Raw genomic sequence first — 21,220 nt, forward strand, 5'->3', positions numbered from 1 at the left:
TGCGTCCCGCAGGCCGGGACGCAACAGTTTTGAACTGATAACTTTGCAGTTAGCAGCCCAATGTGTAACCACTACACCACTGGGGCTCCTAGCAACACCTACATGGTAGTATATTAAATATACCATGGGCTTCCAGAAGGATGATCAAATCTGGGTTGGAAGAAGTAGTCAGAATGCTCTTTAGAAGCAAAAGTGGCAAGCCCCTTTCTGCATACTTTAGACCTGTCATCAGGAAGGACAAGTTCATGGAGAAGGGAATCGGGTTTGGAAAAGTAAAGTGTCCGTGAAAAATAAAACAACGTGCAATGAGATAGGTGGACGCAAGTTCAAACGTAGCAACAATTATGAGGATGACATAGGTTAGAGCAGTGTTTCATTCTGTTGTACATGGGGGTCGCTGGAGTCAGAATCGACTTGATGACACCTCAGAATAATACCTATCATACGATGTGGCAGTTACATAATCTGGCGTCAACTTGAGACTAGTAAGAGTGAAGGGGTGGGGTGTAGCCTATCAATCAGGATGCAGCTTGATGACCTCATATGGAGGTGCTACGGAGATAAATAGCTGACTGGAGGCCAGATACCCACATTCTACCTGCTAGACATTCCTGTTGAACAAGCTACATGGAGCTAAGCTGATAGAGCCAGAGCCCTGTAGCTGGAGGAGCCATGTGGAGACCCATTGGATTCACAAGGCTTTCTACCCACTGGCCTGTGATCTTCCTGCATTCGGCATCATTGCGTGTGCTCCATGAGTCTGAAGAGGAATTTATAGACTGGTATCGAACATATGGGCTAAGATCGGACTTAAGGACTTGATCTGGACTGAGCTGGGATGTTTTCTTAATATACAATTACTCATTGATATATAGCTCCTTCTTACACACATATGATTGTATGAAGTTGTTTCTCTAGTCAACCCAGACTAACAAGTACTTGATAAATCATAACTATTGTCGTTATTAGACCAGCTCCCAAATATTTTAATCCTAAATAAAATCCTTTGTCTCTAAATTTAGCATTTGTATGTTTAACTCTCTAATGGAAGGAAAGGGAATTCACTTCTAGTGTGAGTCACAGCTCACTAACCTTTATATACAACTCTGAAATCCAAAATATTCTCCCATATCCCTTGGCATCCAACTTGGCCTAAGGTGACATGAAGCTCTCCATACACTTTATTCCATTTAGTGTAAATATTTCTATAACTTAATATATAAATTATGTGTTTGTTTACAGGGTACCCCTACAGAACTGCTGAATAAGGCATTTATATCACGCTATGTCTGAAAATATTTAAAATTAATTTTTAATAAAAATGGGCACTTTTCAAAAGGCTTATTAATACAGTGGGTGAACTACCATTCAGTGTGGGAGATGGTACATGACTTAAGATCGATTTGGATCAAGAAAGATGAAGATCACATGAATGATACTCCAGTCCCAGGACTGGGTCTTTCCCATCCTCTGTCCTGTTTTCTGCCACCTTTCAACTTTTGTTTTTTAAACCATGCAAAGTTACCCTCTAGCTATTCTTTGAAAACAAATGAACCAAAAATCCAGACGCTTCTGCCAAAACAAACAGTCCATTGTGTCAAAGCTGCTAAAAAATTCAGGAGGGTCCAGGGAGCTGGAAACCTCAGCTGGCTCTCTGACCAACCTCAAAGCTGGCTACAATAATTTACCTGCCAGTTTTCTCCAGGAAAAATCAAAACCACAGAAATCTGTATTGACGATGTTAACAAGCAATCTCTGTTAACCAAGCAGTTGCGTAAACATATGACCCTATTTCCCATGGAAGCATACTCGTGCCCAAGTCTACCTTTAGGTGGCCATGTGAATAGGATTTGCTCAGAGACCTTTGCTATGCATTTGAGTACTTAAGACATACTGAGAAAGTAGCGTGGGAGCCAAGTCTGACTTCCTTTAGCTACACAAAGGCGAAGGAAAATCCAAATCCACATCAGCCTAAGGTCGATGGCCATAAGGCAGAGGTGAGTCATGTCTCTACCCTCCAATCTTTACCCTATTTTGACAGGAACTGGTCCTCCCTTGATACTGTACTTCTCTACTGGGTTTGATAATCCATTGTAATGGCTCCACAGGAACTTACAGGCAATACTCACAATGATGGGGGTTTATTAGGGAAGTTAACAGGTGAGTTAGCTAAAGTTTATTGTGCCAACCTGGCAGATAAACACATGTGGAATTAACTGAAGGGCTCGGTGAGCCTCGCCTTTCTAGTTCTGGGGTCTCTTGCTTTGTGATGGTCGGACCAGGGTGCTGCTGCCTTAGCCAGTTCCCTGTTTCAGGTGGCAAGGCTTACTTCCTGAAAGACCTCCCTGAGGAGAAGCCGCATGGACCTACCCTGATGCAGCCCTGGGTGCTGGAGCAGCCATGTGGAGACCCCTGCCAGTGCTGAGATGCTTATACATTCACTGACTCGGCTTTCCTCCTGCAGTTGGCATCATTGCCTTCGTTTTGTGAGATGGAGGAGGACTTTGTGGATTGGTGTTGGACATATGGGCTAATGTTGGACTTGTGAGCTTGGGCAGCACTGGGTTGGGATGTTTTCTTGCTGTGCACTTACCCTTTATATAGAACTCTCTCATACATATGAATTTCTGTGGATTTGTTTCTCTAATGTACCCAGATGAACACAACAGGTTATCACATGTCAGGATAAGAGAAGATTGAAGATGCAGTCTTTTGTCCACACCAGCACCTCTTCTCAGCCAGAATCCAAGTCTCTGTCTGCTCCTCAGCCTCTCGTCCATGTGGTCTATTGGCCTCTGTCTGCCCAGATCTCTTTGCCTTACTATTTTGTTGCTGCTCCTCTATGCTGCCTCACAGTCTCAGTTGAAGGCTCTTTTGCTCTATCATGTGGTCTTGGTGTGCTACAGTTTCTGCTGCCTCTGATGCTTCTGCCTTTCAGGCAGGGATCAGGTTTGTGGCCCACTGGTGGTTTTTCATTCTTAATGATCATGGGATTCCCCGGTTCTATTTCTGAGATGTCTCTCTTATACCCAGAGGAATGGCAAAACTTGCCAGTCCTCTCAATTAGTATTTCATAAACCCTATTAGCATGGTACCACCGAATTATTTGATGAAAGTGACAAAAACATGGGTAGAAGGGCCATACGAAAATAATTGCACTTCCCCACATATGTTAAGCATGTTCCCCCAATTTCTTTGGAATTTAGATACACCTTCCTGACTCCATGTACCATCTCCTTGGGCTTCATAATTCTGATACATGGCAGAATGGAGATCTTCCTAAATGCTAATGAAGTGAACAATAAAGGAAATGTGTCCGTGCAATCCAGAAAATAAGAATTCTGGCATTTCGGTGGTTAATCACTTGATTGCTAACTAACATATCAGTGGCTTGAACTCAGCAGTCACTTCTCAAGGGAAACATGTGGCAACCTGCTTCTGTAAAGATGTGCAGCCTTAAAACACTCTGGGGCAGTTTTACTCTATCCTGTAGAATCACTCTCCATCAGAATTGACTTGACAGAAATGGTTTTGGTTTTTAGCTTGTTGCAGAAATTTTCCCAGATCTCTCTTTTGTGCTTTCTGCATTCTAGGTATTCGCTATTCTAGGTATTTCTTAGCTCTCTCCTCCATGCATGTATTTTTGTTTTATGTTGACGTTATCCTCCTGTGGTTAAGGCAGGGTGCTGGGGCTACAAGCACAACCAGAAATGTTCCTTTGATTTTTCATAAAGGTATTGTTAAGAAGAGGAGGCTGGTTGGCTAAATGTGCAACCAGGGAGATGATCAGAAGGCTACAAAGGGGGTGGAGAGTAGGCATATCCTACTGAGAGAGAGGACAAGAGGCAAAGATTGAGTACAGAGCTTATTTATCTTCCCTTCCAAGAATCAAAAATTGAAAGAATGAATAACAAATTAAAAAAAAAAAAACACTGGCAAGTCTAACAACAAAAAGAAGATGCAAACAACAGAAATAAGAAAGAAAACGGGTGCTGTGAAAACAGAATCAAATCAAATAAAAAAGATAATAACAGAAGACTATGAAGGACAATACTCCAACAAATTTAAAAACCTAGAAGTGGACAAATTCCTACAAACACACTGGCTACTAAACTAACATAAACAGAAATAAAAAACCTAAACAGACATTAACAAAAGAAGGTATTGATCAGCTCATTTAAAACATTCCCCCCAAGCAGTCCAGACACCAAGGGCTTCACTGTCAAGTTTTACTAAATATTCACAGAAGAATTGAAAGTAATTCTACTCAAACAAAACACATTTTATGAAGCAAGCTTAATACTAATATCAAACCAGGTCAAGACATTATTGAAAAAGAAGAATATAGACCAATATCCCTGATGAACATAGATGCAGAACTTCTCAACAAAATCCTATCCAATACAATCCAAAAATATAGTTTAAAAAAGAAATCATGACCAAATGGGATTCATACCAGGTATACAGCTGGTGCTATTGGGTAAGTGTTGGACTTGTAACCACAAGGTCAGTGGTTCAAACCCATGTCCATGGAAGAAAGATGAAAATCTCTGCTCCTGTAAGATTTGTAGCCTCATAAACCCTATATAGGATTACTCAGCATCAGCATGTACTCGATGGCAGTGGTTTTTTTAATGGAAGGTGAATCAGCATTAGAAATGTAGTCAGTGAAATCTAATACATAAATAACACAAAGGAAAAAACCACATGCTCATATCAGTCGATTCAAAATCCAATTCATGATCCTGATGAAACATTCAACAAAACAAGGAAAAAGAGAACTTCCTCAGCATAATAAAGAGCATATCTACAAACCCAACAGTCAATGTCACGTTCAATGGAGAGAAACTGAACATAGTCTTCTTTATGAAAGGGAACCAAACAAAAAGTGCCCTTTATCACCCCTCCTATTCAATATTGGCTGGAGTGTTAAGCAGAGCTACAAGGCAAGAAAAGGAAATGAAGGCATCCAAATGAACAAAGAAGTAAAACTCTCTATTTGTAAATTATATGGTCCTACACATTGACAATTCCAAAGGTTCTGCAAGAAAATTATTGAAACTTATTGAAAGATTTGGCAAAGTGGCAGAGGGCAAGATCAACATACGAAAATCACATGCTAATGTTGTTAGTTGTTGTTAGGTGTGATGCAGTCAATTCAACCCTGTGCACAACAGAATGAAACGCCGCATGGGCCTGCACCATCCTTGCAATTGCCCCTATGCCTGAGCCCATTGTTGCAGCCACGGTGTCAGTCCATCTCCTTGAAGGCCTTCCTCTTTTTCGCTGGCCCTCTACTTTACCAAGCACAATGTCCTTCTCCAGGGATTGGCTTCTCCTGACATGTCCAAAGCATGTAAGACAAAACCTTGCCCTCCTTGCCTCTAAAGAACTTCTTCCAAGTCAGGCCAGTTTGCCCATTTAGCACTCTGTGGTACTTTCAATATTCTCCAACAGCATAATTCCAATGAACGGATTCTTCGGTCTTACAGAAATATTTGCATATGTGTGTTTACTTTTGCTGCGATTATATTCATGAATGTGGTGGTGCATACAGGGACAAAGTTATGAAAACTTTTGAGACATAAACCGATGCATTGAGGGAATGAGTTGCTGGGCTTGAGGGATAAGCACCATAGTCTCGTGGACACCAAGTCAATTGGCAAACGTCGTGCATACAGACAGTACTCTTTATTCTAGCTTGATGAGTAGAGATTGGGGTCTTAAAAGCTTGTGAGCCACCATCTAAGATGCAACTCTTGGTCCCATCTAGAGGGAAGAAGAGGCATGAACATGAAAAGAGACATGGAGATAATTAATTAGCCCCCTATGTCACACAAACATCAGACTCCACACCTTGAAACCAGAGACTAAATGGTGCCTAGCTACCACTTCCACCTGCTTTGAAAAGGATCGCATTACAAGGTCCCTGGATCCAGTAGGAGGAAAATGTGCAACAGAACTTAAAATACAAGAGACCAGGTTTATGGGTTGGATAGAAACTGGCGGGACCCCTGAGACTATGGCCCTGAGGGGTGCAAGTGGACTCACAGTGATGCTAGCATAATCAAATACTTAAGACCAGAATTGTCGCAGTTACCCAAGGAGGAAGTTCCGAGGGTTCAGAAAGGAGGAGAGTTGGGAACAGGAACCACGGGGTGAAAGTGGGGTGAGCAATAGTACAGTGAGGGGATTGCCACGCATGCATTGAGTCAGAATAGGGATGAATTTTTTGGTATGAATTGTTGAATGTAAAATTGATGTTCTCCTCTGTAAAGATTTACCTAATTCACAATCGCTATATGTAATATTAAAATGTACATATATAGAAACAAAAGGGGAGAGTGGGTAGGAAAGAGGGAACCGACTACGAGGAACTATATGTGACCTCCTCCTTGGGGGACGGACAACAGAAAAGTGGGTGAAGGGAGACGTCGGACAGGGCAAAGTATGACAAAATAACAATTTATAAACTATCAATTTATAAACTCTTGGGGGGGGGGGGGTGGGGAGGGAGGGGAAAAATGAGGACCTAATACCAGGGGTTTAAGTGGAGAGAAAATGTTTTGAGAATGATGAGGGCAATGAATGTAAAAATGCGCTTTACACAATTGATGTGTGTATGGATTGTGATAAGAGTTGTATGAGCCCCTAATAAAGTGATTTTTTAAAAAAGAGAAAGAAACAAAAGGCCCAAAGCTCCCCAACTAATTGGTTATCACTTATTCTGATGTGCTGATTGTCTTAGAAAGTAAATGGAATAATCAAGCCTTATACCTTTCTAAATGAGCTGTTCCACTGGGAAATCAAATAGTAGATGAAGGGGATTATCTCTCCTTACATATGTCAGATAATAAGTAGAATTAGAATACCACTATATTGCAAACTTCAATACCCAAAGTATTAAGAAACTAAGTCTTAAGGGAATACAATACAAAAAGATAAACGACTATGCCTCTTGTCTGCCAGCCTGTCATACTCTGGTAGCTTGTGTTGCTGTGATGCTGGAAACTGTCACTGGCCATTCAAATATGGCCCAGCAGGGTTGTCCATGGTGGATAGGTTTCAGTGGCGCTTTCAGTTTAAAACAGACTCAGAAGGAGGTACTGGTTACCCACTTCCAAAAAAAAAAAAAGGCTACTGAAATCCTCATGAATAGTGGTGGACTATCATGTGATATAATAATGGAAGATGAGCCTCTTGAGTTTTAAACCACTCAAAATATGCCTGTAGAAAAGTGCTTTCTCAAAGTAGAGTCAATGACATGGGTGGAGCCAAGTTGCCAAGGTCTCCATTGACTCATGTGGCATAATCCAAAATGAGAAGAAACACCTGCCATCAGCCATAATAATCAGAATGTGGAATGTACAAATATGAATGAAGGAAAATTGGAAGTTGTGAAAAATGAAATGAAACACAAAGATAGGTATCCTAAGTATTAGTGAGCTTATATGGACTAGTATCAATCATGTTTAATGACATAATTATATGGTCTATTATGTTGGGAATGATAAATTCAGAGAAAAGGTGTCACAGTCACTGTTAAAAATATTTCAAGATACATTCTGAAGTACAATGCTATCGGTGATAGGATAATCGTTATATGCCTACAAGGAAAACCTGTTAATACAACTATTATTCACATTTATACACCAACCATAAATGTCTAAGGTGAGAAAAACTGAAGATTGTTATTAACTAACATAGTCTGAAGTTGATCAAACAGGCAACCAAGATGTACTGATAATTGGAAAATTTGGCCTTGAAGTTAGAAAAAACACCAGAGATGATATAATAGAATTTTGCAAGACCAAGAACTATCTTTTTCTTTTGACAGTTTTATTAGTGCTTCATCCACATGTCATACAATTCAATAATTCAATCATATCAAGAAGAGTTGTACAATTATCACATTTAATTCTAGAATATATTCTTCCTTGTACTCCTTGCTATTCATATAATTATTATTTTTCTAATGTGGCAAAGATATACACAACAAAACATTCTCCAATTCTACAACTTCTACACGAAAACTTCAGATCATTGATTATATTCTTCATGTTGTACATCCAATATTGATATCCTTTTCCAAATTATCCCATTACTATTTACATAAACTCAATGCCCCTTAAGCAACAACTCTTACTCCTTCACCCATGGTAACTATTGGTCAAGTTTTTTGTTTTCTTAAGTAGTTTTCTTGATATAGTATTCACATGTCTTACATCTCCATGGATAAATGTCAGAACTACCTTTTTGCCAGCAACATAAACAGTGACTATAGACCTCGCAGGACGCAAGAGACAGTAATCAAACCAACTGTGTCGGTAGAGAAACAATGGGAAAGTTCAACATGATTAGCTAAAACAAAGCCGTGGACACCTGTGGAACAGGCCATTGTTTCTCATGTGCAAGTTAAGGTTGAAGTGAAAAAATGATGACCTGCACCTGAACTTAGAGACCAACTCAATAATAGATTTTACACATTGAACACCAGGTAATTTGTGGAATGATATCATATACATCATACATGACGAAATCAAAGATCATTAAAAGACCAAAGGAGATGTTGGAAGAGATTCTGAAATTTGCTCTAGAATTTAGAGAAACTAAAGTGAAAAAGAAGAAAAGATGAAGTAAAGAGTTGAACAGGAAATTCCAAAAAGCAGCTTGCGGAGACAAAAGAAAGAATGATAATAAAATGGGAAGAGACCTGGAGGTAGAGAACCAAAAGGAAACAGCATGGGTGGCATTTCTCCAGCTGGAAAAACAAAAGGGAAAAATTAAGCTTCAAGCGACAATAATGAAAGGTTCAGTGGGCAAAATATTGAATGACACATAGAGTCACTATGAGTCAGCGTTGACAGGATGGCAGTGAGTGAGTGATAAGAAGCTCTAAAAAGAGAGGACAGGAATACAGAGTCACTGTCCCAAAAGACAGTTCACCTGCTACTTGGAGGTCATGTAAACTCTGGTGGCATAGTGAGCTACATGCGGGGCTGCTAACCACAAGGTCAGCAGTTCAAAACCGCCAGCTCTATACTGCCATTACCCTCGAAGACCAGCAGGGGCAGTTCTCCTCTAGGGTTGCTATGAGTAGGAATCGACTTCAGGGCAGTGAGCTTGGTGTTTTTGTTATATAATCAAACCCATGGTATGAAAGGGGGGAATCCAAGTTACAATAAAAGCATTGGTGACAAGGCTCCAGGATTTGATTGATTACCAATTTTAATGTTTCAACAGTCAATGCAACATTGGGAACCCTCACTCATCTATGCCAAGAAATTTGGAAGAGAGCTACCTGGCCAACACACTGGAAGAGATTCAAATTTGTACCCATCTCAAAGAAAGGTGATTCAATCGAATGTGAAAATTATCAAACAATACGATTAATATTACACACAAGTAAAATTTTGCTGAAGATAATTAAAATTGGTTGCAGTAGTACATGACAAGGAGCTACCAGAAATTCAAGGTGGATTCAGAAGAGGGCATGGGATGTGAAAAATCATTGCTGATATTGCATGGATCTTGTCTGAAAGCAGAAAATACTAGAAAAATGTTTACCTGTATTTTATCAACTATGCCAATTGAAAAAATGATGTCAGACCTTTAATTTTGCTCATGCAGACCTGTACATGGACCAAGAGGTAGGTGGTTCTATTGAACAGTTCTATACAACAAGGAAATACTGTGGAATTTAAAGTAAAGAAGTCATGCATCAGGGTTGTTATCCTTTCGCCATATTTATTCATTCTGTATACTGAGAAAATAACCTAAGGAACTGGACTATGTGGAAGGATTGGAAGAAGATTCGGTATGCAGCCTGCGATATGTAGACAACACAACCTTACTTGCTGAAAGGAAAGAGGACTTGAAGAAATTTCTGGAAGACTATAACTTTCAGTATGGATTACAATTCAACACAAAGAAAACAAAAATCCAGGACAATGACTGTACAAATGTGCTTTACACAATTGATGTATATATGGATTGTGATAAGTCATATGAGCCCCTAATAAAACAATTAAAAAAGAAAAGAAAAAAAACACAACAACACCGAAAAATCCTCACAACTTGACCATAAGTCATCAAACACACAGTACATGCAAAAATGATTGACATTTTTAAGGATTTCATTTTACTTAAATCTATAATCAAAGCCCATGGAAACAGCAGCCAAGAAATCAAATGGCAAGTCAAACACCTCTTTTTGTTATTCTTAGGCTTTATATACTACAATATATATGTATATATTTCTAAGGGTGCAGATTTTTTTTTAATCTTAAGTTTTATGGACATGTAACTCACAAGCCATATGGTTCAATAAGTTAATTCAATTTCAGAATACTTTATTTTTTGTACTCATTATTAGCATCCTATTTCCCCACAACCTCTCCTAAAAAACTATCAATTAATTACTATCTCTGTGGATTTATCACAATCAATTCTGACATTTTATTCTTTTCATGCATTCCTTGTTATTAGCTCCCCACTTCCCCTCAACCTCCCCTCCCATATCCTCAAGGAACCATTAGTCCAGGTACTGTCTCACCCATCCTGGATTTCACATACTGGGAAAAAACCAAAAATACAAAATAAGGAGTCAAAATATCTAACAACAAAAACAAGATAAAATAGGGGAAAATCCCATTAGGAAAGAATATTGAAAATATTAAAAACTAGAACAACTTAAAAATGGGTCCAAATGCAGATCAAATAAGATGTTAGATTTTAATCTAGTTGTATCTGTCATATTATACTTTCTAAGGCATTCTGTATGAGAGCAAGGCCATTCACATTCCTGGTCTGTGTTCAGAGGAGATTCACTGGCGGCTTAATCCAGATGTATTTCCCTCCCCCCACCCCCCACACCTTTTTTTTTCTTTTAAGTGCTAGAACTTTTAGATAAGTCACACACAAAAAATAGGGGGCTGGTGGATCACATTAGATGCTGCATTTTAATCTACTGTAATCTCTACAGTACTCTGTCTGATGACTACGCTATTCACATCCTGCGCCTGTGGTTAGAGGGAAATCAATGGAGTTTTGCTCTGTGTAAATCCTGCAAATGGATTTTGGGTTTCCATTGTCATCCATAGCCTCTGCAAACCAAGAGTTCACAATTTAAGTTCTGATGCCATTTCCTCCTTCAGAGCTGGATTATATTATTTACAATCCTTGGATCACACAGGCTGGTGTGCTTGTTCCTTGTGGATTTAGTGGATGCACGCTTTTGAACCTTAGGCCTCTCACCACAATTCAATGGCTACACTCATCTCCCAAAAAGGCACAGGTGGGACAAATGCTCCCACCACGTTCCCTTCTCCAAAAGCCTTACAGGGCAACCCCCCACCCCCAGCCCCCCACTTCTGAGGAATGAAAATCAGAGGGAAATGGAAAGAGTAGCCCTCAGTAAAGTTGTTTAGGCTGTTTAGCTATAAGAACTACTCACCCAAAAAAGACACACAGCTTTATCTCTCCTGCCACTCAGCCTGGGCATTCTTCTTTAGCTGTACCCTCTGCCAACCCCATCCACCACTACCTCAAGACCCCCTTCTCCCTTTCCCAGTGAACACACTTCCACATTAACTAACAAATGCTGGCACACCTCCTAAATTCCCTTTTCACATAGATCCTAGTTTCCATATAAAGAAAATCATACAAAAAATAAAAAACACCCCAAATAATAACAAAACAAACAGACAAAAAAACCACAGAGAACTTTCAAACCAAAGGAAAGCAAAAAATAAAAACTAGAATAAATTTTAAATGGGGGTAAAGGACCTCTTTTTAGATGCTAAAAGCAAATATGTTACTTGGAAGGTAAATAATTAAGACCAAAGAAGAACTCATGCATTTCAATGGTGTGTTGGTGAAGAACAGTGAAGGGGCCATGGGCCATCAAACGGCTGGCCAAACCTGTGTTGAAAGTGGTACAGCCAAAGTACTCCTTGGAAGCAAGGATGATTAGACCTAGTCTCCCCTTCTTTGGATGTGTTATTAGGAGAGAGCAGGCCCTGGAGAAGAACACTGTGTTTGGTAAAGTAGAGGGCTAGTGAAAACTAGGAGCACTTCTTTTATGAGCTGCATTGACAAAGAAGCTGCAACAAGGGCTCAAACATAGCAACATTCGGAGCACAGTCCAGGACCTCGGTAGCGCTTTGTTCTGCCTTGCATGGGTTACTACAAGTCAACTGGATGGCACCTTACGACAACACAAGACAAAATACAGCCAAAAATAAAATGTATCGAACGAAGCATCTAGATTCTAGAGCAACACTATCCAACAGACTCTGTTCAGTAATAGAAATCTTTTATTCTTTACTGTTCCATACAGGAGCCATATAACATACATGACTCCTGAATCCTGGAAATATTGCTGATGAGCTTGAAGAGTTTAATTTTTAATTTTACTTCATTTTAATTCATCTAAATACAAGTAGCCACGTATTTTGGACACTGCAGTTGTAGCGTGAACTACCATTTAGGGAAAACGGGGGACTCAACATGGAACCTTTGTGGTGTAATAAGTTGCATCTTGGGCTGCTACCTGCAAGGTTGGTAGTTCAAATCCACCAGCTACTCCATGGGAGAAAGGTGAGGCTTTCTGCTCCCCTAAAAATGTATAGCCTCATAAACCAAAGGGGATAGTTCTACTTTGTCCAACAGGCTTGCTGACTCAGAGTCAATGGGATGACAATGGGTAGGCTAGGGGACTGAAGGTTGTGAAGTACCACATTGAGGCAATCAGAAAAATTCAGATTATGGAAGAGTTCTAAAATAAATTACTCTTTCCTTCAACAAATAAATTGTAAGGATTACAAAAAACAAAAAGAAAGACCTTTTCTGGAGGTGCTGACCTCGCTACAGCGATCATGCCTCTCACAAAGGATCTCCTTCATCCCTCTCCAGAAGAGGAGAAGAGGAAACACAAGAAGCACCTGGTGCAGAGCCCCACTTCCTATTTCAGGAAGTCAAGTGCCCAGGCTGCTACAACATCACCACGGTCTTGAGCATGTACCAACAGCGGTTCTGTGTGTTGGTTGCTCTGCTGTCCTCTGTCAGCCCACATGAGGAAGAGCAAGGCTGCAGAAGGATGCCCCTTCAGATGCAGCACCAAAAGGCCCTGAATCAAGATGAGGGGGACGCCATCCCCATAAATCCATTTTGGACAATAAAAAAGAAAAGCTTGTCAACCAATTAAAACCTGTGAACATTGTTGTTGTTGTTGTTAGGTGCCTTTGAGTTCGTTATGACTTGTAGCAACCCTCAAGACATTACTTAGACATTAATAAGCAAATCGAAAAAAATGAATTCATGAGACAATTAGCAATTTGAATACAATTTGAATAATCTCAGCATGTGATTCTGAGAAATTTGTGAGTGAAATAACATGATGTCTGAGTTTTTTTCTTCAAAATTATCTAAGTGGAAAGCAGCAAAGGACAAAATGAATAAATGAGACTTCACAAAAATTTAAAACTTCTGTTCATCAAAAGATTTTGCAACAAAAGTGAAGAGACAAACTACTGGTTGGGAGGCTAACTTTGAAAATTGTATATCTAATAAGAATCTAATACAAGTTTCCCCTGTTAGCAGAAATAGAGTGTTCCTATGAAACTTCTTTGTGAACTGAAAAGTTATCCAAAAGAAATTACCATCAATCTATATGGGAAAACTTTTGAGCAAGCCAAGAAATAACTTGCCAAATCATACGAAATAGCACATTAAATCAAAATAGCACTGACATATAGCAGATTTGGCTGCTAACTGCAAGGTCAGCAGTACAAAATCACCAACTGCTCCCAGGAGATGAGGCTTTCAGCTGCTGTAAAGAGGCACCACCTCAGACACCCCCAGAGGCATCCACAACAATTTGAGTAATCAGAAAGTTTATAACATCTTTGTTATTTGGGGGATGGGGTTTTCTATTCCTGAATTTTTACATATATACATCCAACATGAACTCGAAATTTCATACTTGAAAATTTAATACATTTGGCTCATGATTGGTGAAAAGATAACCCAATGAAAAAATGGGGAAAGGACTTGAACAAAGATTTCACCAAAGATGATAGCCCAAAGGCCACCAAATCCATGCAAAGATAGTCGATGTTATTGTTCACCAGAGAGATGTAAGTCAAAACCACACTGAGATCCTATTTCACTCCAATTAAAAAGCCAAAAATAAAAAATAAACCAACAGCAAACAAAAAATATAAAATAATAAATATTGAAGAGAACGTGGGGACATTGAAACACATACATTGCTCATAGGAATGCAAAATTTTATAGTCCTTTTGAAAAATAATGTGGCACTTTCTCAAAAAAACAAAAAATTGTACATTTATACTGCTACGAATATTCCCAATGCAGCTGGAAATTGTGACACAAACAGGCATATCTATACCATGTTTATTGTTGTATTATTCGCAGTAACCAAAGGTGGAGACAATTTACATGCCCATTAATATGTGCAAGGATAAACAAATGTGTTACAGAAATGCTACCTTAGTTATCTAGTACTGCTATAACAAGAACGCAAGTGGATGGCTTTAACAACAAATATATTCTCTGACAGTGTAGGGTGCCAAAAGTCCAAATTCAGAGTGCCAGCTCTAGGGGAAGGCTTTGTCTCTATGCAACCTTTGCGGGATAGACCTGGTGTCTTTCCAACATTGCGGACCAGGTATCCCTGGGAGAGCTCCATATGTCTTAGCATCAATCTTCTCCTGGGTCTAGGAAGTTCTCAGTCCCGGGATCAAAGGAGACAATACACTCTGCTCCCGGCTTTTCTTTGTTGATTGTAGTCAGTTCCATCTGATCTTTAATTGCTTGTTTCATTTCTTTCATATCTCAAAGACACTGACTCAGGATACAACTGAATCCTATAGTTCGCAGTCTTCTTCATTAACCTGGCTAATTAACCTCCCTAATGATGTTGGTATTGGTGGTGGTAGGTGATAAGAAGTCTTTTCTAACCCAAAGAGACTCTGCACCACAGAATGGAAACACTGCCTGGTACTGCATCATCTTCACAATTGTTCCCAGGCCTGAGCCCACTGATGCAGCCCCTATGTCAATCCTTCTCATCAAGGGCCTTCCTCTTTTTAGCTGTCCCTCCACTCTACAAGCATGATGCCTTTCTCCTGGGGCTGGTCTCTCCTGATAACATGTCCAAAGTAGGTAGGACAAAGCATTGTCATCCTTGCTTCTAAAGAGTCCTGGCTGTACTTCTGTCAAGACAAATTGCTTTGTCCTTTTAGCACTCCATGGTATTTTTAATATTCTTTGCCACCCCCATGATTCAAACCCATCGATTCTTCTTGGGTCTGTTTTATTCAATACCCAGCTTTCTCAAGCATATGAGACTATTGAAAATACCAGGGTTTGGGTCAGGTGCACCTTAGTCCTCAAAATAACATCCTTGCTTTTCAAATATTCCAAGAGGTCTTGTGCAACAGATTTACCCAATGTAATGTGTCCTTTGCTCTCTTGACTGCTGCTTCCATGAACACTGATTGTGGATCCAAGCAGACGAAATCCGTAACAACTTTAATCTTTTCTCCATTTATCATAATGTTACCTATTGGTCCAGTTGTGAGGATTTTGGTCTTCAGTACACTGAGTTGTAATCCATACTGAAGCCTGCAATCCTTGATCTTCATCAGCAAGTGCTTCAAGTCCTCTTCATCTTCAGCAAGCAAGGTTGTGCCACCTGCATATTGCAGGTTGTTCATAAGCTTTCCTCCAATCCTGTTACCACATCCTTCTTCATACAGTCCAGATTCTCTGATGATTTTCTCAGCACACAGATTGAATAGCTATGGTGAGAAAATACACCTTAACTTACACCTTCCCTTAACTTACAACTTACTCTGCATGCTTTTAAACCATGAATATTCCCTTGTTTTGGTCAAATACCTGTCTTTTGATCTGTGTACAAGTTTCAAATGAACACAATGAACTGTTCTGAATTTCTGTTCTTCTCAAGGCTCTCCATGGTTTATTACGGTTCACACAGTCACATTCCTTGGCATAGTCAATAAAACACAAGTAATCATCTTTCTGATATTCTCTGCTTTGAGACAAGATCCATATAACATCACCAATAATATCCTTGGTCCGTGTCCTCTTCTGAATCCACCCTGAACTCTGGCAGTGCTTTGTCAACATTCTGTTACAACCATTGTTGGATGATCTTCAGAAAAATTTTACTTGCATGTGATATCAATGATATTGTTCTGTAGTTTGTGCATTCTGTTGGATCACCATTCTTTGGAATGAGTACGAATATGAATGAATACAAATATAAATCTCTTCCAGTCAGTTGGCTAGGTGGCTGTTTTCCAAAATTCCTGGCATAGATGATTAAGTGCTTCCAGTGCTTCATTAGCTTGTTGAAAGAGTTCAACTGGTATTTCATCAATTCCTGGAACCTTGCTTTTGGCTAATGCTTTCAGTGCAGCTTGGACTTTTTCCTTCAGCACCATTGGTTCTTGCTGATATGCTACCTCCTTTAATGGTGGAATGTCAGCTAGTTCTTTTTGGAACAGTAATTCCGTGTATTCTTTCCATCTTCTTTTGATGCTTCTTGCATCATTCAAATTTTTGCCAATAGCAAACAATAGAATAACTAGTGAAGAGTAGCTGCCTTGAACACTGTGCTCTTGCAAGAATTATCTCTGTGGATCAAATTGACAACAGCATCTTGGAAGTTGATGGAGGGAATTTAGGGGCCAGTGAGTTTATGAATGGAGGAGGAACCACTCAGAAAAGGAGGGCTAGAAGGGCTGTACAACTCAAGGAATGTAATCAGTGTCACCAAAATAGAGTTTTAGAAATCGAGTATGTACAAGGGGACTTTAAAAATTATATCTTTTCATTCTATTTTTTCCATGAGCTTTTTGAATCCCCTTCATATATTCTCAACAACGGCAACAAACCCCTCGATGGTTCTTTGGTGCAATAAATAACTTAATATGTAGCCTTTCTAGACACCAACTCTGTTGTGTCTAGACTAGATTGAACCATGCAAATAAGATATCTGGAATATGTCACAGTTGGGGTGATGAGTCAACTTGGCTTGGCCATGATTCACCATACTGCATGACCATCTTCTATTTGGGATGTGTTATAAATCCTACTATCTATGCCTATGGCTATGGTTCCACTCAGTGCCCTGTTTTCAGTGTTGTGGAATTTATTTTTGATGCTTCTATAAGTATGGTAGCATGTGGCCATGAGAATGAGTTATCCATAATGCCAATGAGGCAGAACTAGCATGAGATTTATCTGGGGTCAACATCAAGTCACGACCTTTACCCAAGTTGCCATCCTTACCTCAGTTACCACCCTCACCTATGGTGAAATAGTTAAAAGAGTATATGTTCTGATGTGTATAATATATTCTCAACAACCAGAACTTAAATTTTTTAAAATTATATAAGTGGTGGAATCAAAGTTATGTGGATGGAGCAGTACTGGGCAGGTTAAGGGTTATTGGGGCTGGTACATACTACTGCCTGAGAAATAGTTTATAATAAAAAATTTAGAGGAAGAGAAAATGACTCTAAGTTGCTACAGAAAGACTTGGGATAAAGAGCCAAGTGAAAGTCCCAAGAATACTTGCAAGAAAATCCTGAACTCAGTGCCTTGGAGAGGGACCATATAAATCAGAGTAAAACTGCTTCTTATGGATTCTGAGACCATAGTCTTAACTGGAGCAGGCAATCGTTCTCCCTGCAGAGAGACTGACTTTGAAGTTAGCAGAGCAATACTTAGCCCATAAGCCACCAGAGCTCCATCCAAACAGAAGCATCCTTTAAAGATCTCTTCCCTTTGTGTTCTAGCTCAAAAGTCTCTAGCCTCAGTTCAAAACTAAATGTGTCCCAATCCAGCCAGCCTCCTGCGTCAAATTCTGTCCCATCCAGGAAAATTCACAGAGATACAAGCTTCTCCCAGAAAACAATACTGGTGGTTTTCCAATTAAAGCTTTTTTGTCCCCGCCCTGCTCACTCACCTCCAGGATTGCCCTGTTACACGCCAGAGTTAGCATCCACCCAGGGATGCTAGGGAACAACGCCAAGTGAGGAAATGAGGTCGAGAGATTTACATGCCCCTAACTCCAGGGGGCTATGAGTCAGTGGAATGGGTTCCTTAATCTTGGGGGTTGGGGATGCCTTTGGACAATTATCTTAGTTCTATATGGGAATATGAGGATAGATGCCTAGATGAATGTGTCTCTGGTGGCCCTATGGCCTGCAAGTCTACAAGTTACAACAATAGAAGACACATACCCCACCCACAGGGATGGAGGGAGCATTAAGGCATTGGCAGCTGAACTCTTATTCATCCATTTGATTATAGATATGAGAGACAGGACAAATCTGAAGTGCCAGGTAGGTCTCCTGTCAAGTGACACTCCATAACTGACACTGGAAGCCATTGTTATGGTGAGAGACCTACCATGTGCCAAGCTACAGTCATTTCTCTCCAGGGCACAGGGGAGGTGTGAAATCCACCTTGTATTGCCCACTGCATCTCAGGGGTAGAATGGTCAAAACGTGGGGTTCCCCCACCCCTTTTCAAATCTCAGGAACTTAGACAGCCAGACTATTTTCTTTTACGCAGTCCCTATGGCCACCCTATGGAGCCAAGCTGATAGGCGGGTACAGCAGCCCAGAGGACAGCTCAGCAGGGAGGCGCCCTCACCAGCGCAACCCAGGGACAGGGGCAGGTGCAGGCGGGCGTGACTGGCGCCCTGGGCCCCGGTAGCTAAGGTGCGCGGGGGAGGGGCTCAGGCCCGGGAGCCTGTCACCAGGGTGTGGTGCAAATAATGGCGGGGGACAGATTTGACACAGTACCTTGATTTTCGACCGGGCAACCGGGCCCTGCTTCGCCGCCAGATGTCCATCAGGGCCTTGGGCATTGCCCGGCTCGCGGGCTTTGCTCTCGGGGGCTCCCGGGGACGAGCTGCTCAGGGAACCTGCCGGCTCCGCGGCGATGCTGCTATCCCCGCTGTCACTGCGGCAGTCCTCCGGGGGCTCCTGGAGCAGGCAGCCTAGGGCCACTGCAGGGGGGCAAACACTAGCCGTCAGCTGGGCAGCCCCACCCCGGACCCGGGCTCCCAGAAGCAGGCTAGCAAGTCAATTGCTTGGCCTCCCGAGAGCGCTGAGGATGCTGAGGTCGGCTCTAAGTCCCAGGCCTGGCGCCCACGAGGAATTAGGGGGCTCAAACCAGACCGACCTAGCACTTCAAGTTTCCTCTAGTGCAAGGGAAGCGGCCCTCTTTCCATCTGGTCACAGAGGGCTGGGGGCTCCTTCGGCAGCAGGAGGAAGTGGGATGGGGGTAGCCCCTCCTGGTCTTCGTACACACCTGCCTTCAGGGGCCATCTCTACCTGTGTTTCAGCCAACGGTTCCCGCAAGGCAATTAAGAGGCACCCACTAATGGGAACGTAGGTGTCCGTTTCAAGCCTCTCTGGCGGCAGCATGGGCCACCCTTCTCCTCTCCCGTAAGACCCCCGTTCCTCTCTGCAGGAGGAAGCAGGCCGAAGGAGTCCAAAGGCCCTGGGCCATCCCTTCCCCCACCGGGGAGCCCAGCACCCAGGCCTGGCTCCCTGGCTTACCTGGGATGTAGGTGTCTGCCCTTTCCTCATCGGGGAGTTCAGTCCAGCTGCGGTGCATGATCCCCGGGTTCCTCCGCTTCACCAGGAAGACTTTAGGCATGATGGGCCCCTCCCCAGCAGCGACCCCCCAGTTCTGCTGTTCCCACTAGGGGCGTCGGCCGCAGCGGTGACTCGGTCCTGGGCTTCAGACTCCAGAGCTCACCTTCCCGCCTCGCTGGACTTCTCCCTCCAGCCCTGGCGGGCCACGCGCCCACCCCGAGACTCCCACCCTTCGGGCTTCGCGCCACCTCCGCCTTAAATCATAGGCAAGACCACGCCGGGGGCGAAAAGTTTCATAAAGTGGAATAGAAAAAGCACCAGGAAACTTGAGAGTGAGCATGCGCCCTGCAACATAACGGTGTCAACAAGCTTGCTACCTGTCCAACCGGTTCCGGCGGCCGCCTGCCTGATCCAGCCCTTCCTTAGGCATGAATGTTTGCAAAAGAATGTAACGTCTGATTCTCCCCCTCCCCTTTATAAAAAAAAAAAAAAAAGGAAAGGTGTGTTCAAATCACGACACCACCCACCCACCCACCCTATCATAAGGACAGTAAGGGAAACTCTGGTTGATAAACGCCGATCTAGTCCCCAAGGCTCCTGTCAGTCTCTCACCCCCACCAGTTCCACATCCCCCACCCGCTACCCCCCAATATGGTCCCAACATATTCGCCAGAAAATGGCTCAGTTCTGGAAGTGAATGTTGAGGTTTCTGAAATCTCTGTGGGCCAAAGTGGAGTCCGTGGGGGTCACTCCTCACGGATTCGTCTGGCTGAAGGAGAACCTGTTAAATTAAGCTCCCATTATCTTCAACAACCCCTCAAATAAACACAACGTTAATGGATTTTAAAATTCAGCATATCTCATTTAAAAAAAAACAAAAACACCCCACTGCCAATGGAGTCTGTGATTACTCCTAACGACTTGGTAGGACAGGGTACACTGCTTCTGTGAGTTCCCGAGAGACAATTCTTTAGGCAATCCTATGGGACAGGATAGAACTGTCCCTGTCATTCTTTAAGGGAGTGGAAAGCCCCGTCTTTCTCCCCCAAGCAGCTGATGGTTTCCAACTGGCAGCCTTGCAGATCACAACTCAACGATTAACCACTGCGCCACCTCTCGGCATCTCGAGAACGCTTTATTTTACTGATTTGTGCCAGACAATCTAGAGAAACCGGCTGCTCTGACCAAACAGCTTCCAGCCCAAGATCTAGCACCCTAAGAACCTCTCACCTACATGAAAACAGAAGTCAAGGACGTGCTATGCAACACAGCTTCTGAAATCAGATCGCTACCTCTTCCACCCAGTTGTCTCCATTCTCCCCAAATTCTGAGGCTGGTAAATGACCTTTAACATAACAGATCCAGGAAAGGTTAGAGGAAAAGTTTTACATTTGTTTTTGTGGGTTTGTTGTTGTATGTTTTGTTCTTTGTCGTTTGTGTTTGTTTGTTGTGTGTGTGTGTGTGTTGTTTGTTCCTATCGACCCTTGTGTAGGAGCCCAGGAACCTAGCAGCTGCTCCACGCGGGAAAGAGGAGCGTTTTACTCTTGTAA

General features: G+C 41.9%; 1 protein-coding gene across 1 annotated transcript in view; it reads right to left on the bottom strand.

The window, feature by feature from the left end:
- OVOL2 (ovo like zinc finger 2) overlaps positions 1–19,731 on the bottom strand; it is a 42,118-nt gene extending 22,387 nt beyond the window's left edge. The window contains exons 1-2 of the mRNA XM_004697811.2: positions 19,632–19,731; positions 18,870–19,075 (exon numbers count right to left, since the gene is read on the bottom strand). Coding sequence (XP_004697868.1) covers positions 18,870–19,075; positions 19,632–19,731 — 306 coding nt within the window. The remainder of the gene's footprint in view (positions 1–18,869; positions 19,076–19,631) is intronic.
- Between the last annotated feature and the right edge of the window lie 1,489 nt (positions 19,732–21,220).

The sequence above is a fragment of the Echinops telfairi genome, unplaced genomic scaffold, assembly GCF_000313985.2.
Source record: "Echinops telfairi isolate 266 unplaced genomic scaffold, ASM31398v2 ScPeMD7_5592;HRSCAF=6446, whole genome shotgun sequence".
NCBI lineage: Eukaryota > Metazoa > Chordata > Mammalia > Afrosoricida > Tenrecidae > Echinops > Echinops telfairi.